The sequence below is a fragment of the Colletes latitarsis genome, chromosome 6, assembly GCF_051014445.1.
Source record: "Colletes latitarsis isolate SP2378_abdomen chromosome 6, iyColLati1, whole genome shotgun sequence".
Classification (NCBI taxonomy): domain Eukaryota; kingdom Metazoa; phylum Arthropoda; class Insecta; order Hymenoptera; family Colletidae; genus Colletes; species Colletes latitarsis.
The window spans coordinates 26,597,413-26,624,150 of NC_135139.1; the positions used below are offsets into that span (position 1 = coordinate 26,597,413).

The 26,738-nt window shown below is 30.6% G+C and overlaps 4 protein-coding genes across 13 annotated transcripts; 2 read left to right on the forward strand and 2 right to left on the reverse strand.

Annotated features, from left to right (window-relative positions):
* Positions 1 to 142: 142 nt before the first annotated feature.
* On the reverse strand, positions 143 to 3,172 carry Blw (ATP synthase subunit alpha blw, mitochondrial). The gene is made up of 8 exons (XM_076767119.1): positions 3,006 to 3,172; positions 2,573 to 2,686; positions 2,055 to 2,404; positions 1,595 to 1,951; positions 1,113 to 1,494; positions 878 to 1,022; positions 655 to 772; positions 143 to 579 (listed from the first exon to the last, which is right to left on the reverse strand). Exons 1-8 carry the CDS (start codon positions 3,069 to 3,071, stop codon positions 465 to 467), a joined length of 1,647 nt encoding a protein of 548 aa, XP_076623234.1. The 5' UTR covers positions 3,072 to 3,172; the 3' UTR covers positions 143 to 464.
* Positions 3,173 to 3,802: 630 nt separating this feature from the next.
* Gbeta5 (guanine nucleotide-binding protein subunit beta-5) lies at positions 3,803 to 6,245 on the forward strand. 3 transcript variants are annotated; one of them, XM_076767122.1, is made up of 6 exons: positions 3,803 to 4,358; positions 4,440 to 4,570; positions 4,685 to 4,821; positions 4,905 to 5,023; positions 5,103 to 5,460; positions 5,570 to 6,245. In XM_076767122.1, exons 2-6 carry the CDS (start codon positions 4,465 to 4,467, stop codon positions 5,897 to 5,899), a joined length of 1,050 nt encoding a protein of 349 aa, XP_076623237.1. In that variant the 5' UTR covers positions 3,803 to 4,358; positions 4,440 to 4,464; the 3' UTR covers positions 5,900 to 6,245. The 3 variants fall into 3 exon arrangements, with proteins under 3 accessions (XP_076623237.1, XP_076623236.1, XP_076623238.1); XM_076767121.1 differs by having other exon boundaries at positions 3,805 to 4,279; positions 4,359 to 4,570; XM_076767123.1 differs by having other exon boundaries at positions 3,805 to 4,275; positions 4,359 to 4,570.
* Positions 6,246 to 8,079: 1,834 nt separating this feature from the next.
* Positions 8,080 to 10,718, forward strand: Gatb (glutamyl-tRNA(Gln) amidotransferase subunit B, mitochondrial). Of its 2 annotated transcripts, XM_076766140.1 has the most exons (10): positions 8,086 to 8,428; positions 8,510 to 8,657; positions 8,721 to 8,834; positions 8,933 to 9,105; positions 9,215 to 9,363; positions 9,452 to 9,687; positions 9,773 to 9,961; positions 10,041 to 10,177; positions 10,242 to 10,365; positions 10,436 to 10,718. In XM_076766140.1, exons 1-10 carry the CDS (start codon positions 8,337 to 8,339, stop codon positions 10,649 to 10,651), a joined length of 1,578 nt encoding a protein of 525 aa, XP_076622255.1. In that variant the 5' UTR covers positions 8,086 to 8,336; the 3' UTR covers positions 10,652 to 10,718. The 2 variants fall into 2 exon arrangements, with proteins under 2 accessions (XP_076622256.1, XP_076622255.1); XM_076766141.1 differs by lacking the exon at positions 9,452 to 9,687 and having other exon boundaries at positions 8,080 to 8,428; positions 9,215 to 9,396; positions 9,876 to 9,961.
* Positions 10,719 to 11,917: 1,199 nt separating this feature from the next.
* Positions 11,918 to 26,594, reverse strand: Mbs (Myosin binding subunit). 7 transcript variants are annotated; one of them, XM_076766132.1, is made up of 22 exons: positions 25,969 to 26,591; positions 23,423 to 23,553; positions 23,182 to 23,300; positions 22,950 to 23,109; positions 22,696 to 22,840; positions 22,496 to 22,629; positions 22,274 to 22,419; positions 21,766 to 21,906; positions 21,441 to 21,523; positions 21,240 to 21,366; positions 21,051 to 21,159; positions 20,673 to 20,807; positions 20,106 to 20,291; positions 19,669 to 19,797; positions 18,716 to 18,899; positions 18,340 to 18,489; positions 17,995 to 18,193; positions 17,802 to 17,911; positions 17,547 to 17,618; positions 15,143 to 15,466; positions 14,424 to 14,519; positions 11,918 to 12,761 (listed from the first exon to the last, which is right to left on the reverse strand). In XM_076766132.1, the coding sequence occupies exons 1-21, from the start codon at positions 26,215 to 26,217 to the stop codon at positions 14,424 to 14,426; spliced, it is 3,129 nt and encodes a 1,042-aa protein (XP_076622247.1). In that variant the 5' UTR covers positions 26,218 to 26,591; the 3' UTR covers positions 11,918 to 12,761. The 7 variants fall into 7 exon arrangements, with proteins under 7 accessions (XP_076622247.1, XP_076622248.1, XP_076622253.1 ...); XM_076766133.1 differs by lacking the exon at positions 14,424 to 14,519 and having other exon boundaries at positions 25,969 to 26,594; XM_076766138.1 differs by lacking the exon at positions 18,340 to 18,489 and having other exon boundaries at positions 25,969 to 26,592.
* Between the last annotated feature and the right edge of the window lie 144 nt (positions 26,595 to 26,738).

Consider the following 26,738-nt stretch of genomic DNA (forward strand, 5'->3'; position numbering starts at 1 on the left):
TATAGTTTCGGGTGCCAGCTATTGTATCTTATTCGCACTTATTCTTTTTCCTTATCTTCGTTGAACTCTGAGAAGTAACTATACGCACTTAAATGACCGCGGGCACTACTGTATGTCAAGGAAAGGAAATGACACAGATAGATTTGAAAAAATTCTAGAACTTTATTACTCATTTCTTTCTGATACTTCATCCACTCCTGCTATGATCGAAAAATTTTTCAGGAGAAGTAATTGTTCGCAATAACCGAAATCATAGTATCTTATGTTTAATAATGATCAACATGTAATGTGTATAAGCATTTGTATATGACTATCATGTTTAGCGTTCGAATGTGGAATTCTTTGTAATAATATTTATAATGTGCAAATGATATACATTAGATAGTTTTGCAACAATGAACATCATTTGCACATGGCTCTTGCATAGCAGAGAAATATTATTTATTTATACTGAAATTTTAACCTTAACCCGAGAAGGATGCAAGGAAATCAGTAACAATCTTCTTCATTTTAGCGTCAGAGGCTTCACTGATCGTGTTTTCTTTAGCGATGGTATCTAAAAGATCTCGTTGCGTGGATCTAAAATATTGGAACGTAAAATTATTAGTTGAGTGAAATAAATATAAATACCAAAACTTTTTTTAAAATAGATACCTGATGTGAGCAAGGAATTCCTTTTCAAAGGCAGTAATTTTTGTAGGTTCCATCTTGTCGAGATATCCGCGGACACCACAATAGATAACGGCCACCTGCTCTTCAATAGCCATAGGTACTAAAAATGTTATAATATAAAATTATAAACATCATTGTACATTCAATATTATTAATATTTTTATACTTCAAATTAATTATATGTTATCATTTTATATTGTTTTACCATATTGTCCCTGTTTCAGAAGTTCTGTTAATCTGACACCACGGTTTAACAATTGCTGAGTTGCGGCATCCAAATCGGAACCAAATTGTGCGAACGCTGCTACCTCACGATACTGGGCTAATTCTAATTTCATGGAACCTGCAACCTATCAAACAAAATGTAAAATATATTTCAATAGTACTTTAATGTATATAAGTATCTATTAAACTTATAAATAGGTACAAATATACATTACCTGTTTCATGGCTTTTGTTTGAGCAGCAGAACCGACACGGGACACTGACAAACCAACGTTAATTGCAGGACGAATACCCTTGTAGAATAATTCTGTTTCTAAGAAGATTTGACCATCGGTGATAGAGATGACATTTGTGGGAATATAAGCAGACACATCACCAGCCTGAGTCTCAATAACCGGTAAAGCAGTCAAAGAACCACCACCTAAACTTTCATTCATCTTAGCCGCTCGTTCAAGAAGACGAGAGTGAAGATAAAATACATCACCAGGGTAGGCCTCACGACCTGGTGGTCGCCTTAGCAATAAAGACATCTGTCTATAAGCAACGGCTTGTTTTGATAAATCGTCGTAAATAATCAAAGCATGCTTTCCATTATCTCTGTAAAAAAAGTTTTTAATGAAATATATATAGTTTAAGTCTTTATTAGAGAAATTACTTTATTTTAATAGAAATTTATTTTTATAGAAATTGAAAATACCTGAAAAATTCTCCCATTGCACAGCCAGAATATGGGGCCAGGTATTGAAGAGGTGCTGCATCAGAAGCAGTTGCAGAAACAATGATGGTATAGTTGATGGCTCCACTATCCGTCAAACGTTTTACAATTTGTGCAACAGTGGATCTCTTTTGACCAATGGCAACGTAAATACAGTACAATTTCTTCTTCTCTTCACCAGCATCATTGAATCGTTTCTGATTAATAATTGTATCGATAGCAAGAGCAGTTTTTCCGGTTTGTCTGTCTCCAATGATCAACTCACGTTGGCCACGACCAATAGGTACTAAGGAATCAACAGCTTTAATTCCAGTTTGCATAGGTTCCCTAACAGACACCCTTTAAAAAAAAGAAACGAGTTCCTTGAAAAAATACTGTTAATAAAACCTAATACTCAATTCAATTACTATTAGAATAATAATTGTATTTGAAAAATAAATACCTAGGGATAATACCAGGTGCCTTAGTACCAATTCGAAATCTTTGTTTGCTATTGAGTGGTCCTTTGCCATCAATAGGATTACCCAATGCATCTACAACACGTCCTAGTAACTCTTCACCCACAGGTACATCAACAATAGCTCCAGTACGTTTAACAATGTCACCTTCCTTAATATGTCTGTCATTACCAAATACGACAACACCTACATTGTCAGGTTCCAAATTCAGAGCCATACCCTTTAGCCCTGAACTAAATTCCACCATCTCATCTGCTTGAATGTTCTTAAGACCATAAACACGAGCAATACCATCTCCAATGCTCAGTACTCTACCAGTTTCTTCAAGATTGGTCTATATTTAGGTTTAAAATACATATAAAATTAATGATTATATTAAAATGAAATAATGTACATAGAACATCAAAGTATTATAAGATATTATCTAAGATTTATTGGAAATCAATATTATATATTCATATTATTTATTGTTTTTCATTACAGATCAAATTTATTGGTTTACCTTAGGAGCTGAACCAAGTATACGTTCTTCCAAGATTGAAGAAATTTCAGCAGAGCGGCGACTGCAGGATACATGATATTTGCAGGAGGCAACACCAACAGCAGGCCACTTGACCTATAACATAAGATTAAAATTTATTATTATTGTACCATAGAAACAATACCACCCAAAACTTATTACATAACTTGGTACCCTTCTGTTTATGTAATACACTACAGAGGTAAAGTGTTTGTAATACAATTAATACTTAAATCATCGCGAAATATGGTCAGAAATTATTAACAATTAAACGAGAACATATTTTAATTAATGAAAAATGAAGAATTAAACGAAGTGGTACGTGAGTTGTGCGATTGTAGCAAGGTGAAAAATGTCGGCAGATAATAATTCCTGGTTTTCTCGTAGACGAATTAATTGAAATAAATAAAATTACCTGAATCGTAGCATTTGGTAATTGCCTCGCTATGGAGGAAGCCAAACGTAGGGATAAAAGAGCCATTTTGATGCGTCGAAATCCCGTCAACCCGACAACGAATTCAGAGGCAAAGAACGATCAAGTCAACGATGAGCAGAAGAACGTACCGTTCAACCCCACTCTGACGTCCACATCGACAGGAAGTCGATATCCATTGACCTGCGCCGTAACCTCGAAACAGATACATGCGCTAGTTTATAATCTAAATTATTTTGGATTCAGTACTCTGTCTAAAGTGTTCTAGGCTACTTATATGAAAAATTAAATTTTTTTTTAAACGAGTACACTAAGTTTATTGTCGATATAATATATACATTTTAGTAAAATAGATTTTGGGTTCGAGGTTACAAGCACTAGATAGTGCCTTTAAAAGAAACAAGCGCCAAACTTGAATTTAAAATGCATATTATTATACAACAATTATATAACTATTATCGAATTAATGTTAAATTTAGAAAAAAGTTTATGATGGATTCATTAAACTTATCTATAAATATGCAACTAACACCGGAAACCAATAACAGATGTTATCAATTACTGGCTAATAATTCTGAGTGTTTTGTTCCAAGATAATAAAAAGAGATATACAATTGACTTTATTGTAATACGAAAATATATGGAATCTTTCAAAATATATAGTACAATTCAAAAGAAGGCGATCCTTCTTAAAAAAAATAATTAACAAATAGAGTACAATTTTTTTTGTAAGAACTTTTGCTTTCATAAAAATTGTATATTATACATATATATGTATAAATTTACTAGCAATTTTCATAACATAGCAATATATATTTTAATTTAATATATTTATCTCAAGAAGTAAATAACGTGATCCATCGTTTGATAGAACTGCGTTTGATATTGCGAGAATATATTGTGCAGTAATAACTTAATGATTTTTTATATAATAATGATTCTCATTAATAACGGATATTATCATACAAGCCATAAGTCTTTCTTATGATTTTTCTGAACTGTCAAATGTTCAGGTTAAGTTGGTTGAAGATGAAAACGTCACTGCACCGGCGCTACAGTTTGTTATTGTCGTATCGTATTGATTATTGGCGTTGACCATGTTTTAAAGAGATAGTAACACCGATTTTGAGTAAAAACAAATGAATAATCAGCAGGGAAGAAGTGAAAAAAGTTTAAATAATTCATCCATACAGAAAGATGTTCGGTGTTTAATGAGTAATTATACATTGGCCGTGTTTCTTACATGAAAACGGCAGGTGACAGGACTGAAAATGCATTGTTTACAATTTATATATAATGATACGAAAATTGTTTTATTTAACAAATATATTTCAGGTAAAAGAAGGCTGATTTATAATAGAATACATGCTCAAATGGCAATCTGTATACTGGAACTACTTACTTTTTATTAACCAGTATTTAATATCATTAAACTAAAAGTATGGATTCCATGACTGAGTCAGAGCATGTAGAGAGATTAGTAAAAGAAGCTGAAAGTTTAAAAATACGCTTAGAAGATGAGCGGCAAAAATTAAATGATATTACTCGTAAGTGTCATGGTTTTTTATTAAAAACGAATTTCTTTACTGTAATCATATAAAAATTTCTAACTAGTCAAATTTAACATTCGATTTGATAATCTATTAATATTATAATTTCAGTTGCTAGTGTAGCAGATAGGCTCGAAGTGATTAGTTGTAGTAATGTAAAACCACGACGTGTTTTAAAAGGTCACCAAGCAAAAGTCCTTTGTTCCGATTGGTCACCTGATAAACGTCATATTGTTTCTTCTTCACAGGTGAATAACTCATATAGCAAAAATTAAAATTCATCCGTATTATAACACTTTAAAACGTTATTTTCTATTAAAACTTGTTTTAGGATGGCAAAATGATAATATGGGATGCTTTTACAACAAATAAAGAACATGCGCTTACTATGCCAACCATCTGGGTTATGGCTTGTGCTTATGCTCCAAGTGGTGCTCTCGTTGCTTGCGGGTATTTTAAATATAAATTAAACTGTTATTTCAATTAATTATTTTTATGGTGGCTCAAATATTGTATTCATTCTTTGCAGGGGATTAGATAATAAAGTTACAGTGTACTCCTTAAGTCAAGAAGACGATGTGTCTACTAGAAAAAAAACTGTTGCTACGCATACATCTTATATGTCTTGTTGTGTATTTCCTAATAGCGATCAACAAATTTTAACGGGTAGCGGAGACAGCACGTGCGCTTTATGGGACGTAGAAAGCGGTCAACTGTTACAAAGCTTTCTTGGTCATTCCAGTGATGTTATGTCTATTGATTTAGCGCCAAGTGAAACTGGTAACACATTTGTCTCTGGCAGTTGTGATAAAATGGTTCTGATATGGGATATGCGCACTGGTCAATGTGTTCAAAGTTTTGAAGGACATCAATCTGATGTTAATTCTGTATGTAAAAGTTTATTATATTTATTATTCATTGAAATATACTCTAATAATAAGCTAATGCTGTTATAAGAAAAATAATTGTTATTATGTCGTGTTATGTGGAGTTTAGGTAAAATTTCATCCTGGTGGTGATGCAGTAGCAACAGGTTCCGACGATGCAACTTGTCGTCTTTTTGATTTGCGCGCGGACAGAGAAATAGCAATTTATGCAAAAGAAAGTATAATATTTGGGGCAAATGCTGTCGACTTAAGTGTTAGCGGACGTCTACTTTTCGCGGGTTATAACGATTACACTGTAAATATATGGGATACTTTAAAATGTCAACGCGTTGCATTTTTGTACGGACATGAAAACCGAGTATCTTGTTTACGAGTTTCTCCAGATGGGACTGCCCTCTCTACTGGAAGCTGGGATTCGACTCTACGAGTCTGGGCTTAGGTTTAATAGAATTACTCTACCATCTCATTGTATTATTAGATAAAATTCAAACAATTCTTTATTTAAAATGTAAAATTTTAAGTACGATATTATGAAAATAACATGATATATAGATTGTTGTAACATAAGAACATTGTTATAGTCATAACACAAACGCTGTAAAAAAAAAAATAAGTGAGATTAGAAATCGTGATTGAATGTCACGATTATAACAATGTGATAGTTTGACATTAATGATATTTAGGCTGGTCCTAATTTATAGGAAATCGCGCGAATAGTACATCTATTTAATCAAATATGTTATTATCCTATATAAAACTTAATAAAAACATTGATTTACGCATAATGTATATCATCACTGAAATGACCTTTCATTTCTTTATCCATTCTTTCGTTAAATTGTATCGAAATGAAATTAAATCAAATCTTATTTAATATGCACAGAGTCACTGAGATTACAAAATTATTATAAAAACATATTACTCATTAATTTAATTTATTTATAAACCATGCTATCAACAATGTTTATATTTAATAGAGTTAGAAATGTGTAAAACATTCCTCATATTTATATTAATAAAAAATCAACATCATAGTACATATATTCCACGCTTTTTATTTAAATTCTCCTCTACCTAACCCAGTAATTCCTTAATTTTTATAAATTCTAAATTTAAAAATATTACTCGAATCTAATTAAGTCATTCAACCATTTCTCTATACATTATTTAATGTAATTAATAAGTTATAAACGATTATTGGAAGCGATTCTCATTTGAATATTGCGCTAAAAAGTGCCAAAGTATAGTATCGCCATCTAATATCAGTCCCCTCTCGCCCCCCACGAAATGGTGCAAACGTATAGTATCGCCATCTAATAACGGGATTCGAACTAAAAATTTCGTGCCAGGATCACAGAATGTGTGAGGAGGTATCCGGAGTACAGCTACCCCCACTCCTCCTACTCCTGATACGCACTACCTTGATTATTCATTAATAACTCCTTTTCCGGGATTAAAATATGAACTTTTAGAATCGAAGAATCTAGTATAGACCCTCGGCAACATTCAAGGATAGTTTTTAGAACCGTGCCATGCCTCGTTACATAGTTATTAACGAATATCGGAAGCCGGAACATTTACGGCTGTGTCACTGCCTGCTTTAATCGATGAATAATCAACTTTTCAACGATAGCACGCATATTTTCGCTATTAGGGAACCAAGTAGACATCCCTGGCAACATTCAAGGATCGATTTTGCAACGCTCCATGCTCTAATTAATTAGTTATTAGCGATAGATCCCTAAGGTGTCGCGTTAAAAGGTTAAAAACAGTGTCCCGACTTCCGATATCGATTAATAACTATTTAATAACACATGTCATGGTTGTAAAAACTATCCTTGAATGTTGCCAAGGGTCTACACTATATTCTTAAACTCTAAAAGTTCATAATTTGTTCTCAGGAAAGGCGTAATTAGTAAATTAACGAGCAATAGTTCATTGAAAGTATTGATTTCTACTGTGGCGCCACGAGTGGCGAAAATAGCATACTATGCGTTTCTCGGCTTGTAATTAACTACTGCTCCTTAATTTACTAATAACTCCTTTCCTGGGAACAAATTATAAACTTTTAGGATCGAAAAACATAGTATAGACTCTTGGCAAGATTCAGGGATACTTTTTATAACCATTCCACCCGTAATTAACAGGTTATTAACGAATATCGGAAGTCGGAACATTGTTTCGCGCAACACCTTAGGGAACAATCGCTAATAACTAATTAATTTGAGCGTGGAGCGTTGTAAAATCGGTCCTTGAATGTTACCAGGGGTCTATTCTATATTCTTCGATTCTAAAAGTTCATATTTTAATCCCAGGAAATGAGTTATTAATGAATAATCAAGGTAGTGCGTAAAAGGAGTAGGAGGAGTGGGGGTAGCTGTACTCCGGATACCTCCTTACACATTCTGTGATCCTGGCACGAATTTTTTAGTTCGTATCCCGTTATTAGATGGCGATACTATACTTTGGCGCCGTTTCTTGGGGGGTGAGGGGACCTGTACTCCGGATACCTCCTTTAACATTCTGTGATCCTGGCACGATTTTAGCAGTACGAAACCCTGATATTAGATGGCGATACTATACTTTGGCACTTTTTAACGCACACATAGAAAGAAATAAGCTCACCAACATACAGTAATAGGAGTAGCGGGAGTATTTCGCCATGTAAATGCCAATCGTATGGACCTGCAGAGGTATAAGATTTCTTAATTAATAAAGAATCTTAAATTAAAGAGTCATTAAATCTGGCTACTGATAGTAGATGTATAATTTTGGTTACATTGTTATATTAAAAACTGTGGAACGTATTTTATGTTACCAAAATTGTTTCCTACAAATATTTACTTTCAAGCGTTTATTCAAACTAAGAAAAAATAATGATATTATGTAAAAATGGACATATTTTTGTGAGAAATTATTGCAAAAATGCACATAAAAGATGCTATTTACGATATGCCTCTACAAATTTGTAAGTATATTAATAAATTATTGATATGTCATTTATTGGAATTTATTTTAGGAATTTAATGAGATAACATAATGATTTTAGAGCAGAATGGAAACCTACAATAGGTCTGGAAATTCATGCTCAGATTGCATCAAAATCAAAACTGTTTTCTGGAGCTTCTACAAAATTTCAGAGTTCAATTAATTCTTGCGTATCGCTCTTTGATTGTGCAACACCAGGAACAATGCCAGTAAAGTATAATAACTATTTTTAGAAACTGATTTAGTAATTTTCTAATACATTGATATTGTAGATATTAAATAAAAAGTGTGTAGAAGCTGGAATATTAACTGCTTTGGCTCTCTCTTGTAAAGTAAATGATATTTCAACATTTGAGAGAAAACACTATTTCTATTCTGATTTACCTGTAAGTATTTATTATGCAGCCTTGATACATAGATGGCTATACAAGTAAAAGTATACATTAACATAACAGAAAATTAACACAGCAATTGTTTTACATAGGCAGGGTTTCAAATTACACAACACAAAAATCCTTTAGCTGTTGATGGTGAAATTAAATTTATGGTATTTAATCCAAGTATACATAAAGAACCATATTTGAAATCATCTAAAATTAAACAAATACAATTAGAGCAAGACAGTGGAAGAAGTTACCACAATGAATCTCTTGGAAGGTATTAATAATTCAGAATTTTAATTCTTGATGGTAACTAAATGTCTATACTTTACTAGAACTACTTTACTAGAAACTTAAAAACATAAGTTTTGTTCAATTTAAAATAGGAGTTTAATTGACCTTAATCGTGCTGGATTACCTTTGATGGAGTTAGTCTTTGAGCCAGATTTATCAAATGGGGAAGAGGCAGCAGCACTTGTAAAAGAACTTTGTTTGATTTTACAATTAATAAACACATGTTCGTGTAAAATGGAAGGTTACTTTACTTATAAAATATTCTTCCTTGAAAGTAATTATTAATTATAAACAGATATTTAACATTAAAGTGTACAATGTAATTGCAGAGGGGGCATTACGCGTTGATGTAAATGTTTCTATAAGTAAACACGATGCACCTTTAGGCGTTCGTACAGAGATAAAAAATATTGGAAGTACACGTGCAGTCAATAATGCCATTGAATGTGAAATAAAAAGACAAATTTCAATTTTAGAAAGTGGAGGCGAAATTATCAACGAAACTCGCTTATGGGATCCAATATGTAAGAAAACAATTCTTATGCGTGAAAAAGAAGAAAATCACGTAACGTATTTAATGTTTGGTCATTTTTCGCATAAACAAAAATTGTGTAATTATTACTTTTAAAAGAAATTATAAACGATTTTAGGATTATCGTTTTATGCCTGAACCAAATCTACCTCCTCTGTATTTACACATTAGTGAAAGTAAAGAAAATAAACATAATTTGATTAATGTTTTATCTTTAAAAGAACATTTACCTGAACTGCCAGAACAAATAAGACAGACGATAATGGAAGATTATTGTATTACACCTCATATGACTATAGGAATAATGGTAAATTTAAACGGTGATAATTATTCAAAGCATGAAGAAATGATTATATATATTAATTATTTTTACTTTTCTATGGTAGAGCAATTTAGAACTATTACAACTATTTTGTAATATAATAAAAAATGATAAGAATCGTAATCCTACATTGGTAGCACAGATTCTTCTCAACGAAATTGTGGCTTTTCTACAACGCCACGACTTGGAATTTACATTTTGGTAAGATTATTACAATACGAGAAAAAGTAAAAACAAAATATAAAACTTATTTTTGTATTTTTAGTACAACTAATATAAGCTATATTGAAGAGTTGATCGATTTATTCCACGCTAAAATAATAAACTTTCAAATAGTAAGAAAGATATTGAATCAATGCCTTGATGGTCTGGAAAAAAAGCCAATACAGGTAAAAATAATTATTTAGAAATTAAATTATGAAACATTTTGTAAACAATAACGAGTTTGACTATTTATAGATCGTTGAAGAAAATAATTGGTTCTGCATATCAAATGAAGAAGAATTGGAAAAATTATGTATAGAAATAATTGAGAAAAATCCTAAACTCGTTCAAAAGTATAAAGCCGGAAAAACAAAAGTATTTAAAAAATTTTTACACGAAGCAATAAAAATTACAGACGACCGTGCAGACATGGGTCAAATTTCAAAAATTTTCACAAGACTACTGAGTTAATTTCAGAATACTGCAACGTTTTTTTGTAATATAATGTATGAAATATTTTGAATAATAAGTCTATTAATAATTGGATGCGTCTATTTTTTCAGCATATTTACACATCTCCACATTTAAAATATCATATAAAACATGTAATCAATTTTTCTAACATTTACTTTCATAAATCGTAGTTACAAATACAAAACCAAATGAAAAATAAATATTTGTAGTTTAATAAACTGGAGACTAGAGTAATCTCAGTCTCCTGTGTAATTTTAAAATTTAGTCTAAACCAACACAAGTTGGTATTTTTTAACTGTGTTAATTATATTAGAAAATATTTCACAAAAACATCAGAGCATATTCAATGACTTTTATCTACATAATACCTGAGGGTGGGACATGTTTATTAAAGTGATACAAAATATGATAACAGGAACAATCTTTATCGTATCAATAAAGTACTGTTAAAGATTAGTTTGTTTCATATTATCTTATTTCACTCCATAAGAAACACTAAACGTAATTTTGTAAATATTGTCAAGATGCGTTGACATGAAAATGCACGGCAAAAGTTTACAAGTAATTTCGTGATTACGATTGCTTAAGAGTAAATTACAATGTTACAAACAATGTACACTCTTAGACATTACATTTATAAGTATCGTCGAAGTTATATTTACAGCGAAGATATAATTTAAAAAATCATTGTTATGCGTAAAAATATTTAACAAAGATTGAACCGCTTATCACAAATTGTACAAAATCTTTTTTTATATTTACATAATAACAAGTATTGTATACTGTGATGCTAGTTTCATCTAAACATTCTTCAAATACAGTAAGCACATAGATATTGCTATTATATAATACAATGAAAGTATCTATATACTAAACAGTTACACAAAATCGTTATTCCGTAATAAACGTTGTTATGAAATAATTATTTCAACTTATCTTTTTACAATTCTTTACAACAACATCATTAAAAAACATGTCACATATACGTTGTCATTTGTTCATTTCTTGATACCTATAAACTTTTAATTTTTATCAAAACTAAAACTTCATTAGAAATATTGCTACCTGAAAAGTAAGATATATTTTCTTCCAATTCAATAATACACTAAATCAATTGTTAAAAGTAAAAATACAGTTTCCATTCCACAGTTGATAACAATTATTAGAAACTATATTAGCTTTAGCGCTTCACATGTATTAAGTTTCGATTGTTTGAATTATTATTTGTTAACAACGAATTGCAAAAGAATGTTAAAATGTACATTTTTTTGTTACAAGAATTTTTACTTTACTGCAAAAACGGCAATGACGGAAGGATTATAAACTGCAGTCTTCCAGGAAAGGCCACTTGAATAGCATGAAAGTCATCCTCTTAATTCACTCCTTTTTTATTGTTCTACGTAATCTTGTAATACGTTACGAATGTTTTCGCCTGCATTACAATTATGGAAACAAGTTTATACAATAAATTTAATATATATTTTTGATGTGTTTTTCATCAGTAAAAAATTTCTCCTTATTTACTTCTAAAATGCCACATTATCTTTTTATCTATTACATATTTACAAAATGTCCTTACAAAGAGTCAACATTAATAACGAGATTTCTTTAAAAAAAAAATTGTCATAAAGAACATTTGTTTTTCTTTCATCAATTTGAACGAAGTACATTTTGCTTCATAAAGCGTCGGCTCTAAAATGAACCATGAAATTTATCTTCGACAGGAAGAGTTAAATGTGAGAAAGTAAAAATTCTAGGTCCTTTATGGTCAACTATTCGCAATTCTAGGAATAGGAGCAATGTCTCTTTTCGCTCTTGGCACAGCCACGCGAGTAATTTGCTTGATAATAAATTAAATTACTAGCATACGAATAAATTCATCAATAACGTGATGATGTAATATACATTGCAAGAATACTAGCAATAATGATCATGATACTTTGTAGCTAAAACAATTCATTCAATGCAATTGTAATGCAACATAAGAAACACTATGCAGCCATTTTTATGGCCACCGGAGTTATTTGGATAATTTGCTGATTACTCTGATCAAGGCACCGTTTTCATCTTTTAGCCTCTGGTTTTCGCATTTTAATTGGTCCATCACCTAGAAAAAAAATGTATAAACTACTTTATGTTATTTCTGAATATACTTCTTACAAAACAATTTACAAAGGCAATGCCATTTTAGAATGGATCAAATAAATGTTGACAAAATTAAGAAATGAAAAAAAAAACCATAAAAAACGAAAGAAAAAGGAAAATAAGCGATTATTATTGCAACTAGAGCTGATAAAATTAAAGCAATGTAACAATTGGGTGCACTAAAACCAAAGGAGCATATAATAAAGTATAACAGGCAGGAATAATTTCAATGCTGTACAGAAATTTTAAAGAGTATAAAATAGGATAATGAAGAAAAAAAAATTCGAATATGTTTCACGAATTTCATAAAACCTTTCTTTAAAACTTAAAATGCACTTACGTATCCAATAGTACGTTACACATTTCTTTTTCGTACTTTATTATGAGTATAAAGAAAATGTTGTACAGAAAAAACAAAAAACTTAATTCGTAAAAAGTAATTTCTAATGTATACCCTAACAGCTGTGTTTCAGCTATGATATACTTTCTGTTTTCTTTTTCAATATATTTTTCTATAATATCTTCAGGTCTCAGTACATCCTTATACATATAGCACTTACACAATAAATCTATTACAATGCATAAATACACAATAGTGTAATCTTACAAAATATTTCACTGCAAAACTTGTATTACACATAAAATAAAGTGTAATGTAAATTGTATGAATTGGGCATTAAGAAATGAATGTCAGATAATGTATAGTGCAATAAAAAACAATTTTACATAGAACATGCTCTTTTAGGAAAAGGGTATAAATCTATTATAATTTTTGAGTATTCTTCTTCAGACATTTTTCCAAACAAATTAGCACTATCATCTTATAGACTTTCAAAATACGTCCAAAATAGAAATTATCTATCAATCATTTTAAAAAATAATGTGTACATGATATGCACACCAATGCTTTCTATTATTTCATAATATTCTAAATTATAAAGTTATACTAATTAAAAATTGCAAATCCAATATATAATAATGTGAAATATATAAAAAAGATAAATCAAATTTTAAACAAAATTTGGACTTTTCAATTGTCGTTAAAAATTCTAAATTAAGTTCTTTGTTGAAATATTGTGTCTAGAAATAAAGTGCATTATTGGAGGACAGACTGCATTTTTCAAATTGAGGACAGATTTTTAATATGGATACTCCCTGTATTGTTATAAATAACTGAGTTACAAAACATTTTCATCAATTTTATTAATCAGTATTTTCGAAAAAAAATTAAAAATGTAAGATATTTACAAAAATCAATAAAAAAAGAAAAAAAAACCCATAAGTATGTACATTTAATTAGTAGAATGGAGAAAAAAAACGTAATTTTAAATAATCATAGCATAATTTCTATTAAAAGACATGTTTTATGCAAGCTTTAAATTTTTATATGAGAAGCTGTTATTATTTTTGAGATGGAACTGTTTTTTAATGACCATAAGTACGCGCAATACATTTTACGAAGCTGTATTGGAAGATAAGTCAGTGAGCGACATCGTTTCAAAGTTTTAATATTGCGATCAGAACGTAAAAATCGTAAGTAATCAATTAATTCATTAATTAATTAATATTGTACGTGGAGTACGATGTACACTGTTAACGCAGATGCTGTCATTATGTCCTTTACCTATTTAGTAGTATTGGTGAGTTTGGATACGACGCGGGTAAGTGCCCGATTTTCGGCTTTCAATCTCTCATTTTCAGCTTTGAGCTTTTGTAATTGCTGTAAACAGTGAAACGATTAGCCCAAGTTCGCTTGTCTTGTAAAAGTCCCACCAGACAACACTATATAATCTACGCATCATTTGTTATGCTAATAACATAATCTCCGAGTACCGTTCAAATATATGGATAACGAAAACCACACGGAGTATAAATCAAAAGGAAGTACAAAGTGCCAATTAAAACCATTATATTGCATAAACAGTAAGCGTGATTATTTAAGAAAGATACTAAAAAATAAAAGCACCAAGAAATGGCAAATAAAGAAGAAAGCAATGCGTTAAAGCTGCCTATATTTTCTGTACTTCTTTGTTTTTTCTTTTTTCCAAATTAACCACTCCAGAAATGCTGGCACCTTCCTCTGTATTTAGCCGCAACAATCAAAACGTAATTTAAAAACGAAAAAAAAAAAAAAAACTGTGACGTGCATTCTATCTAAGGAATATATAATTAAAAAGTCGTATTAAATATGATAATACATAGTAATGACAGTTAAGGTACGTTGAATAATAATTGTTTGAATAAAGTACAATTCCTTAATTTAATTGTATTATATATCTCTGTAAATTTTATTATTAAAATAATTTATAACATGGCAATGAAATAGAAACCTTCGATTCTTACCTTTAATTCTTCTTCCATTTCTGATAGTTTCCTTTCCATTGCTCTCCTTTCCCTTTTCTCAGCTTCGGATAAAACTGTTTTATTTTGGGCACTTTGTGCTTTGTCCAATAAATTTCTGGCTTCCTTTAATTGTTCATCTGATCGCCTGAGTTTTTCTTTAAGCCTTTCATTTTCTGTTTGAGATTCTTCATACAACTTTTTATAATCCAATTCACCATTTTCAGATGTTGCAGATTTTATTCTAACTGATAAGGAAGGTGCTTCCGATGATAATGATGATATAGATCCCAGCCTGTTGGATCTCCCGGACCGATCATTTCCACTCTATAAAACGAAAATAAACAATGGCAATGTGAAAATGCGAGTTAAAATATTTTCATAATATTCTCTCGTTAATGACAATATTAAAAGGTATTATTTCATATCAAATTTAGATCTATCTTCTTACAATATATCCTTCAGAACTGGCTAAACTTTGCAGACTAGAACTTCTAGACCCAATTTGAATATCTGGTTTTGTTTTTGTCTTGTTAAAGCTTTCAGTTCTTTGCATTTGTGAATAATTGTTTGGATTAAGATTTAAATAACTATAACTCGTGGAAGGTGCCAAACGTAGAGAGGCAAGACTTGTAGGCAGAGTTATACTTCCATATCCTGATGAAGTTCCACCATACGTCGTATACGGGTTTTGATAATTCAAATTGCTCGTGGAGTTTGAGTAAGGAGATTTTCGAAACGACTCACTAGTCTTTGTAGTTTTGTTTAGATAATTTGGTAATCCAACAGGGTTTGTTCCATTAATGCCTAGCAGACCTGAATAGCTATTTTGATTCAAAGGAAACAATCCGGTAATACTCCGCGATCTGTTTCCGAAAATTGAATTTCCATTTGCTGATGCTTGAGCTCTTAATCCTGCAGCTGTTGTTGGTTTCCCTTGAGATCTTTTTCTATATGATGACATTGTTTACAAGACTGATAAAATTATATAGGACACTTGATCAATCGCGGTTTCTTGAAATTAGCACTATGTTATTACATATTATATTTATAACAATAAAATAATTTGAAATTATATTAAAACTCAACGTCGCGATGTTCACGGATTTGGACGATCTAGTTCTAATGACAGCAAGTATTTGACTGACGTAGATTGGGTGGTGGAACTTAAGACATCAGCCAGTTTACTCCAAAGCATCGGTTTGGTATGCTATTTATAAATCACATGCACAAACTTACACTAATATCAAGGTTGTGTGCTTTAGAATAAATATATTTGAAGCTTCACTTTTAAGACATTTTCTACATTTACCTAATATTGTGAAATAAATAAATCTATTGCGTGAATTCTGCAATACCAATTAACATATTAAATTGCTATATTAAAAGCATTTTATTCATATAACAATATTTTAATCTTTAATTTTTCAAATAAGATGTATGTGTTTATATAATAATTGTATTAAAAGAATCATTAATTAAAACAAATAAAGTAATTATTAACTTAGTATATTTTTCTGGTTTCTATATATTCCGTATTATGTAATAAATACTATTTTGATATTTCATTTATTATATTTGTTGTCTTTTTTCTATACATTTAAACGTCTTTACTACCATGATGCAAACAATAAATAAATACCATCCCAGCTACTCTAAATGTCAAAGAGTCACATCGTTCCAAATGTCGATAGAATATTTTTAGCTACTGCCAGGACACGTTCATGATCAACTTTTTTTACTTTTATCTTTTGTTACACTACTTCGAATCAGTCTTTAAATATCAATTGTCTTTAAATATTTTATTATTATTATTTAGTTTATTTAATTATTATATCAAATTTGCAGGTGTTTAAAGAATCGATATTTTACTAATGTTAATCATCGTGTTATACTACTCTCTCCTATGAAGAATATTTAATATATACTTCAGTCATGATATAAATATTAAGTTAAAGTGAATCTGTAAAATTATGGCGTTACATAGTACTTTTATCTGTACATTTGGCTTTAATACATGGTCTGATGGGATATAGGAGGATAAGAAATGGAAAACTATTTTTAACAAAGCATGCACGAATAGAGGTTAATCTTCCCAGAGACTAGCCCAAAAATAACACAAAGCGTCTGTGGTTCACTAAATTGCGTTCATATTATAATAGTTACATATTATTATGAACATCTATAAAAATTAGTTTGCATATACAATTTTTTTATAGAGATGCGCGATAAAAGTATCAAATATATTTTAAATTATTACAGAGAGATAATTGTACAGTAAAAAGCTCTGCTTTTTAATTTATAATTACTAGTATCATTCTCTTTGTACATAAGTTACGCGTTTCAAAACTCGCAAGAATTATTTACAATTACTAGAAGTAATTAAAAACAAAATTAAATTACTTACCTCATTGTGGTTGATTTTGGAGTCATCACAGTCACCACCAGCGGTTAAGTCTTGCTTTTCAGGATCAATTTCCTGTAAAACGATCAGTTACAATTATTATTAGTAAATCGTTTTTAGTGTTACAATGCAATTTCAAAAATTAAACTGAAAAATCGAATTCAGATGTATAATTTATCGTCCTTTTTGTTTTAAAAATAAGATTTATAAAATAAATTGCGATTATTTCATTTTATTTGAATAATAACTGTTACTAACGTCCATATCGACGTGGACAACGCCTGTAGACCGTCTCTTAGGCCTTCGCCTCCTTTGTATAACAGCCTGTGTAGCTTGTGCATTTCTACTGTCATTCTCCTTATCTTGGTCTAGAACAAATCAGTAGAAGCAAAACAAAAACTTTTATTCAGAAATTTCAGACGAATAAAATATCTATTGCATATTGGTATACCTTTATCTTCAGGTTGTTTTAACGATCGTCTAAGTGGTAATGTTACGGTTGTTTCTGCACTGCTTGTTGCAGTAGTTTCAACTGGGGCTGACGACGGTCTGGGTACACTCGTACCTGCAGAAGGTCTTCTCATATATGCTGTGGTAGTGTCTGGATTAGGTAGTGTTGGAGTTTTGTTATTAGCATCTTCTAACTGGAACTAAACAGTTCAGTTCCTTTTTAAATTTCTTATATTAATACTATATTACAAAATATCTAATATATTCGTCATATATAAGTAAAGTTAATACAAAAATGTTGTTTATAACTGCATGTATGCATTTGAAAATTACGCGGATCACAAACCTTGCTTCCATTATCTACTTTCAACCTCCAAGAAGGCCGCCTCTCGGGCAAATTAAGTTCTTCGGATGGTTTATTTGCAGTCACAGTAGTAGGTGTTGCTGTTGTTATTGTAGCTGTAATCGAGGCTGTATTGCTGGTAGTGGTTGTAGGCTGGGTTATTTAAAAAAAAATTATGAATAAATATTTATAAAGCTTTCGTTATTGCTATTAAACAGTTTAGCAATATTTTACGAATATTTCTAATATAAAAATTAAAACATACATAATTATAACTTGTATGCCATGATTATTATTTTGGTTAATAAAATTGCAATTATTAAATTATTTAATCTAATTATACATTAGAAGTGAAAAAGCACCATATGAAAAAATTTACCTGCGTAGATGATACTGTAGTAGGAATTTCATTATTTTGTTGCTTCTTTTTAACCAGTTGTTCTGCACTTTTGATTTCATCTAAAGTCACACCCTGAGTTGAACGCCGAGTTTCTCTTACTCTCTTTGCATGTGCTTTTCGTTGTGTTTCACTTTCTTCATCGCGAACTGGAGGAACAAAGGACCTAAACAAAAATTACACGTTTGATGTTAATTACTGTAATATACAATATATATAAAAGTCTTTTGTAAAATATAATAAAATTTGAAAAAGCATTAAACATTATCATAAACACAATCCATAAGCAGTATTTACAAATATCACATGAAACAATTATGCTTTCAAGTTACAATTAAATAAAAAACGATTTTGTCTTGTTTTGGATCACTCGCATTTGTAGATTATTATTACAGTCATAGAGTAATATTAAAAAATAAACATACTGCTTAAATTTGAATAAACATATACACGAATAAATAATATATATTTTGCAATATTTAAAACATGCTGAGACACTTCATGTTTTTATAACATTAGAGGATAACTTGCTAATATGCATATATCATTTTGATCTTTTTTTTGTTATCCACATCAATTCCGTCCATTTGGAAGTATCATACATCCTGTATTAACACCAGGAAGTCTGCTGTAGTAAGTTTCACAAAAATCATTGCAAACGTGAGGCTACTTAATTCATTGAAAAAATCAAATTGTATACTTTAGTGGCAGCACTTTTTAATTAGAAACATTATTTTTACTAGCAAAGACAAGGCAGTGGTTATTGGGGAAAGTAATATTTGAGGATAATGTATGCAACTGAAATAAATAATAACACTGCAAAGCAACTTTCCATGCCACTGCCAATAACTTAATATTGTGTGTATAAATATCATAGAATATGCAAAATCACACGTTTCAAGAGAATCTTCCCAGGTCAAGCGTTAAGTACCCACTTGAAGAAAGTCTTGAGGATATTTCCTGGACTTAGCTTGCTCCCTCCTGGTGTAGTGGGAGTTCCAGGAACTGCTACTGAATTGTTTGCACTCGATAGTACTGTGGTTGTAGCTTCCACTGGTTGAACGCTACCCAGCCATATTAACAACATCGCACGATGCAAATATGAGTATATAAGCTTCAATTTTAAAAGCATTCTAACATATGCTAAATTATGATTTTCAAATTAACTGAACTTTAAAAGGCCTATATATGCATTTTCCTCAGTTTTTCAAATTTCTGCATTATCTTCTCAACTGTGTGACTTGTTATAGGAAATTCATATTTACAAGAGACTTCTATACTGTATTTAATAACTGTAGAACGATACCGCAAACGCGTCAATTTATTATATCCTTAAATAAAATTTATCTTTTTCTGTTCTTTTGATATTTACCTGCGAACTTGATTGACTGGAATAGGACTTGTTGTTGTAGTTGTTGTTGTGGCAGTTGTAGTAGCTGTAGCTGTAGTAGTTGGCAGTGTGCTTGACACTATTGTTTTAGATGTAGATGTTGGTGAAAGTGTATTGCTTCCCTGTGGCAGTCTTGACAGTTCCAAGTTTAATTTTGCTTCTTTTCTTCTAAAGTCAAAAGAGTGTAGTTGTTACATTATACAAAAATATCAAGATTTTGTTTCAGTCATTTGAATTTCATACAATAAATCAATTCCAATGTTATAAGATTTCAAAAATAAATCGTGTAAGACTAACACTTCATGTTTTGATGTACATAAAAAGTTGTGATTTTATTTAAGCCAAGCAAAAGCAAGGAACGAAGATAAATTAATGATCACAAATGTAAATAAATAGTTCATACATACACACACAAAAATATAGCGAAGCTTTGTTTTTCTTGTAAAATTTTAGTGCGTAGCAGCTTCTTTTACACAATACTTATAAAATTATTAGTAAAATAATTCATTTTAAAAGCATTAATATATATCACGTATGAAACGTGCGCACCTGTGAGTTTCGCGTAGAGATGCAGAGCGAGTCGTAGTATTGGTGTGAGTAGGAGTAGCTGTGTTGCAGCAATGGAGAGTAGGGCAGGAAAACGCCTTGATGCGAGCTCGTAATGCCAAGTACTGCTCATAGAACCTGCATAACATGCATCATGCCATGCATACCTACACTAATTTTCTATATGCATAAAAGCTTGGAGTTCTACTATGCTGTATTTTTGACGCGAACATATAATTATTCGAATGCGCAATTTTGTGATAAACAGTAATTGCAGTGTAAACATGGTAGAAAAATTAACGAAATTCATACATCGCAATGAATACAACTGCAAAACTTTAATGCTACAAACATTATGCGTTAAACATTTTTTTAACTCACTTCTCATCTGTTTCAAAACTATGCGTTCTAGTCAATACCACATCAGGTTCTGTATTCAATTTGTTCGACATGGTTGGTGACTTGATATTTTTATCCTTCTCTTCAAGCCCTAAATGTACATAAAAAAGATAAATTAATATTCGTGCACGTTTACATATAATACATATACACATCATACAAGTAACTTACTCGTAGACAAAGAATTTGTTGCTTCTGTATTTTGAATCCTATTTCTGAAAGAGCCAGAACGCCGCCAAGATGGTACAACTCCTTCTTCGTTACTATCAGTCTGTTGTTTTGGAGGCATTTGCGGAGCCTAGTAAGATAGACGAAATTGTAAGAGTTTATTCTACATTGGAATGTATTAATGAATATTTACAAAAATATTACCTGATTAGGAACTTTACTAACATCAGTAAGAGATGATGAATTAAGTGGGGTTGTTTCTTCTCTATTTGCTCTATTTTTCTTTTCTGTAAAATTAAACAGAAATTAATGTATTTTATAATAATTTCGACTTAATACTTCTTTCTAGAAAAGAAGGAAATCAATCGATAATGTACCCTATTCATTTAATGAAAAAAACTTTTTTTTAGTAAACAAAATAATACTTTTATTTTAATATAAGAAAATAAAAAAAGCAGATGCATCTTATAATACATGCAATGAAGTTTAATTTTAATAATATAAAAACAGTCTTACAGATAAAACTCACCATCATCTGTAAGACATGGAGAGTGGTTTGATTCGTTAGACTTATCAGATTGATTGGAGTAAGTGGAAGAATGTGATTCTGAGCTAGTCTCAGATTCACCTTCACCATCACTCTCTTCCATATCTGTTTCACGTGTCGCTTCTGTCCATGCAGCATTGTTACAAGAAATACAAATTACTGTTAAGGTAAGTAAAATAGTTTTGCGAAACTGAACAGTGGGTAATGTATTTTTCATTGGTCTTTTTTTATCCAGAGTGTTCTAGCGGTATTACTTAAGAATTAATTAGGCGTTGATTAAGAAACTGCTAAACTAGACTCCTATATTGTACTGAACTTTTTAGTATATATATTTTTTGTATAGTAATACTTATGGAACATTCTGTACACACGTGTAAACTTAGAAATTCATCACCATTCAGTATTAATATCGAATAATTCATAAAAATGTTTAAATATGGACATGCAAATTAGCAAACACGTTAATGAATAAGGTAAATTAAGAACATACCAACATCACTATTTGTTCCCGTACTAGAGTCTTCTTTATCAGACTGAATTTCTAATTCAACTTTTTTAACTTTATTTGGTGTTTCTTCTTCAAATGTTTCCACAGATTCTTGCATAGTTATAGCATTTTCATTACTTGTTGATACGCTGCAATATAATAATCAATACAATAAATAAAATACGTTTCTTACAAAAAATCATCGATTGTTTATTTTTTACGAACCGTTTCTTTGGTACAGTTGGCTGCTTTTTGTTAATAATTTGCGGATAATCTTTCATTAAAAGTTGTTGTTTTTCTTTTAATTCCTCCAAGGCTGGCAATATTTCCGCGTCAGCAATATCAAATGCAGTTTGATCCTATCAATATAAAATTGTGAGAGACAATTTTTTTGTGTTTAAAGTGTAAAATAATTTTAATCTTACAGCATAGTTCTTAATGTCCATATTACAGAAATTTTCCACTAAAAGTTCACAAGCCTGCAATTGACCCCAATGTGCTGCAGCATGCAAAGGTGTCCAACCATCAAAATCCTGAGCATTAACATCGCATCTAGCTTGTAGTAAGATGCTGAAATATACAAAACTCAGATGTAGTAAATAATAGACCAAAACTTTCACTTAATATATCTATTTAATTATCTTTTTGATTTATATTAATAAAGCTTAAAAGATCTTACTTCATAACTTTAATATAGCCTTTAGCTGCTGCAACGTGTAACGCAGTTGCCCCTGATTTTGGATGAATCGAGTCTTTACCCACTGCTCCTGATCGCCATGACCTGGCATGACTTAACATTGTCCTCTCTTCTTCACTTCTAGCTTGATCACAGTCTATGCCTATGGAAAATATTTTAATTACACGAATGTACTCTTTACTTCATTGAAAATGAAATAATTATAAATACAAACCTGCTTTACTTATGTGTTGTTGTAGCATATCTTCCATCTCATTACTTTCTGCAATATCAAGAGCCAATTCACCATCGTTGTTAACTGCTGCCAAATTACATCCTTTTTCTATTAAATATCTATAAAATGTATTCTTTTGTTTAAAAAAAATTTCTGAAGTTCAATATTATATTATGATTGTTAATATGCAAAAATAATGTTTACTAAATGTGTAGAGTAACAAAATAAAAATATTACTAACTTAGCAATAGATATAAACCCACAAGACGCAGTTGCATGTAGTGGTGTCCATCCTTCATTATCACCAGAGTTGATATCAGCACCTTTTTCTACTAAAAATTCGACCATATCCAGATCATCATTGATGCATGCCTGCAATTGAAATATCACAACACATTTTAATTATAAAATATAATTATATAAAGGATGAAATACTTTAAAATGTAAAATCTATGTATTAACTAAAGTGCAGTTATAAACTGAGTTGGACAAACATAATCAAATTACATTTTATCCAACTTTGCTTGTAAGTTTATGATGAAAACCACATGGTAAAGATACATTTGTAAATACTGTTATGAGATGAAATTTCATTCATACTTATATCACATACCTTCGCTATAATAGAATAGAGAAGCATTATTAAATGTATAGGATTCAAGATTAATATATTATATAAAAAAAATGCTTTTATACCCTTAAAAGATATATGAAATTCAAATATTTTTATATACACAGCTGTGTTCATTACAAATAATATGTAATTTACTTGTGTAATACGTTTTGATATACAAATATAAATTTATACGAATGATATTCAAAAATTAAAAGTATATCTAATCTAAACTAAAACAAACCATTACATATAATAACATTTTAAGATAGAGGACATAGAATACAGATACCACAGCCTCTGACTTCTAACAGAGAACTATAAATAGCATTTGATGCCTGATGTATTTTCACATTCTATTTTCGCAAATCCATGAAATGCCTAAACTTCCTCTTTGCTTAAATAACAGTAACAAATATGATATACGCTGTATATAAGATTCCATGTCCATACATTTTTTAAATAAATTGTTTTACACATAGGTTGTATATTTTTTACAAATTATTTGAACTCTGTTTTGGAATTACATAACTATGGAAGAATGCATTTATCGAACATAATAAGTGAATAACTTTTTAATTCATTATTAATACAACTATTTATTAACAATTGATCTAAAAATGCATTTTTTATCAAATGTATTACTTGAAAATGTTATGTTTTATAGTTTTACTTTTGTTTCTTATTTATGAGCACAGTAATTGTTTAATAAATGTTTTAGTTTAATATCCTAATCTAATTCTTTCTATTATTCTTTGTAGAAGCTCAAACATTTTTATGCTTTGAGCCACTACCAAAACAGACATCTTTTACAGGGTTATTTTTAACCTTATCCTAACTTCAACCTATTTTAGCAGTCTCAATAGTTTAAGTATTATGCCAAAACATATATCATTTATAAGAACGATGACATATTAAACATTTTAAGGAAAATTATTATATTCAAAATATAAATTAATTTATATACTGTACATGTTTACATCAACTAAAAATAACATGTGGTATATACAACATAAATAGATAAACCATTAGCTTCAAAATATCTTGATATGAAATAAATTTTATATTTTGTCGATATAACACAATTGCAGACAATTAAAGTAATAAATATTTAAAAATAAGCTATATTGAAATATGTAGATAATTACATATTGTATTGAAATAGCATTTAAAATAATTTTACATTAGAAACATATAATTTCAAAAGATAATATACACTTATTACAAGTGCAAATGATTTAATTGAAATTATAGTATTTTTGTAGGGACAGAAAATCAAAATAAGATAAATGAAGCAAAGAATTACATTGTTTACAGATTTTAAAATTGATTCTTGAGTCGATAAATCTATATTCAACTAAATAATTAGTGCAATAAAGCAGAATTATATTTATTGTTCTTTTTATTCCACATTTAAAGTTATCAATTGTATTGTTTGAATTATGAGAGACAGTAGAAGCATATACTTTTTGACAGAACTGTTGCATAGTAGTGCTTAATTCTTTCTTTATCCGTAGCTGGATATAATTAGTTCAGACTATTTGAAAAAAACATTTACTTCCACAAGAGTATTAGAATAATTGTGAACCGAAAGGAATCATTTTTCAACAATATTTAGTACATTACTTAGAAGAATAGGTGTAATTACATTACAAAATTTATATCTTTAGGAATTAAACAGATAATTAATATAATTATAACTAATAAAATATACTAATAATATAAAATAGTAATAATTCACAAATATTATGATTCTCGTATTAGTAGGAAATATTACGATAAAAAATTATCATGACATTAATGAGATTTGTATAATTGAATACGTAATTGATTGAAAATCTAATATTAACAAGAAAATGTAGTAAGAGTCAAAATAGCAAGGTAGGTATTGCCGTAAGCCGGTTCGCCATCCGAAGGTTAAATGTGTGACATCGCGGGTACGGAAGAAAAATTTTACTGATCACACTTAAATTAGACAGCTGGAGTATGTACAATATAGTAGCCATCTTGCGATAAGAATTTACGGTCAAGAAGGAAAAACGTAGGGGAGAAAGCAAGACTGAAGAAATTTAGTCGTGATTGTTGTGTTGTGCATACAGATGTATATCGAAAGAAATCGCGGTACATAAACAAATGTACGAAAGAAAGAGAGAGAGAGAGAGAGGTGATCGTACCTGGTGTAATGCCGTGAGACCGTCAACATTTCCGGTGTTGATATCCGCCCCCTTTTGGAGTAAACGTACGACCTCCTCCTTGTCGCCTGCCGCGCACGCTGCCAGGAACACGCAATCCGCAGAAAACTTGATTTTACGCGCGACTTGACGTGGTTGAGCCGGTTCACGATTCGTCTCAGACTGTTCCCAACGTTTGAGCTGTTCAGCCCTTTTAAACAGGGCCGAGCTCGAACGACTCTCGACAGACATTGCCCGAAAACACACACGACCGCACTCGAGAACCTTATAACCACTTCGCACGATCTCTTCTTCTCTTTCTTCTCTCCTCCTCTCGCTCACTCTTCTTCGCGTTTTTAGATCTGCACTTCGCCGAGGCCACTTCACTTTTCAATTCACTTTGCGTGATTCGACACGCTGAAACAGCCGTTTCCCGCTTCTTACCTCCATATACAACTTTGATCACGGATCGCGTGTTTCTCGTCGAAAATTATTTTACGTTAAAATTTGTTCGTCCTGACGGACTACGGAGGGAGCGGTCGGTCGCCTTCGCCAGACTCGGTTACAGGGCGGCTAGATTCGCGTGCTCTTTGCTATTCTTGGCCGTCCCGTACCCGTGCGAGCTGTGTCGAAACCAACGAAACAACCTGTAGTGTAACCAACGTAACATGATTCTGTATCCCTAGTGACTTGCTTCACTTTTTCTATCGCATGTAATTTACCATTAATACTGCATCTATAGTAAAAATCAAATAAGAATTGGTAATTTCAAA

Excerpts from the sequence above, each read along its gene's own strand:
- Gbeta5 (XM_076767122.1), top strand. The coding sequence starts at position 4,465 with ATGGATTCCATGACTGAGTCAGAGCATGTAGAGAGATTAGTAAAAGAA. Across the intron at positions 4,822-4,904 it reads ATATTGTTTCTTCTTCACAG|GATGGCAAAATGATAATATG; the intron begins GTGAATAACTCA and ends AACTTGTTTTAG. Across the intron at positions 5,461-5,569 it reads ATCAATCTGATGTTAATTCT|GTAAAATTTCATCCTGGTGG; the intron begins GTATGTAAAAGT and ends TGTGGAGTTTAG.
- Blw (XM_076767119.1), bottom strand. The coding sequence starts at position 3,071 with ATGGCTCTTTTATCCCTACGTTTGGCTTCCTCCATAGCGAGGCAATTA. Across the intron at positions 2,687-3,005 it reads TACCAAATGCTACGATTCAG|GTCAAGTGGCCTGCTGTTGG; the intron begins GTAATTTTATTT and ends CTTATGTTATAG. Across the intron at positions 580-654 it reads GAATTCCTTGCTCACATCAG|ATCCACGCAACGAGATCTTT; the intron begins GTATCTATTTTA and ends CCAATATTTTAG.
- Gatb (XM_076766140.1), top strand. The coding sequence starts at position 8,337 with ATGATATTATGTAAAAATGGACATATTTTTGTGAGAAATTATTGCAAA. Across the intron at positions 8,658-8,720 it reads CAACACCAGGAACAATGCCA|ATATTAAATAAAAAGTGTGT; the intron begins GTAAAGTATAAT and ends TTGATATTGTAG. Across the intron at positions 9,106-9,214 it reads CACAATGAATCTCTTGGAAG|GAGTTTAATTGACCTTAATC; the intron begins GTATTAATAATT and ends AATTTAAAATAG.
- Mbs (XM_076766132.1), bottom strand. The coding sequence starts at position 26,217 with ATGTCTGTCGAGAGTCGTTCGAGCTCGGCCCTGTTTAAAAGGGCTGAA. Across the intron at positions 18,900-19,668 it reads ATCCTCAAGACTTTCTTCAA|GTCCTTTGTTCCTCCAGTTC; the intron begins GTGGGTACTTAA and ends ATTTTTGTTTAG. Across the intron at positions 17,912-17,994 it reads AAAACAACCTGAAGATAAAG|ACCAAGATAAGGAGAATGAC; the intron begins GTATACCAATAT and ends GATTTGTTCTAG.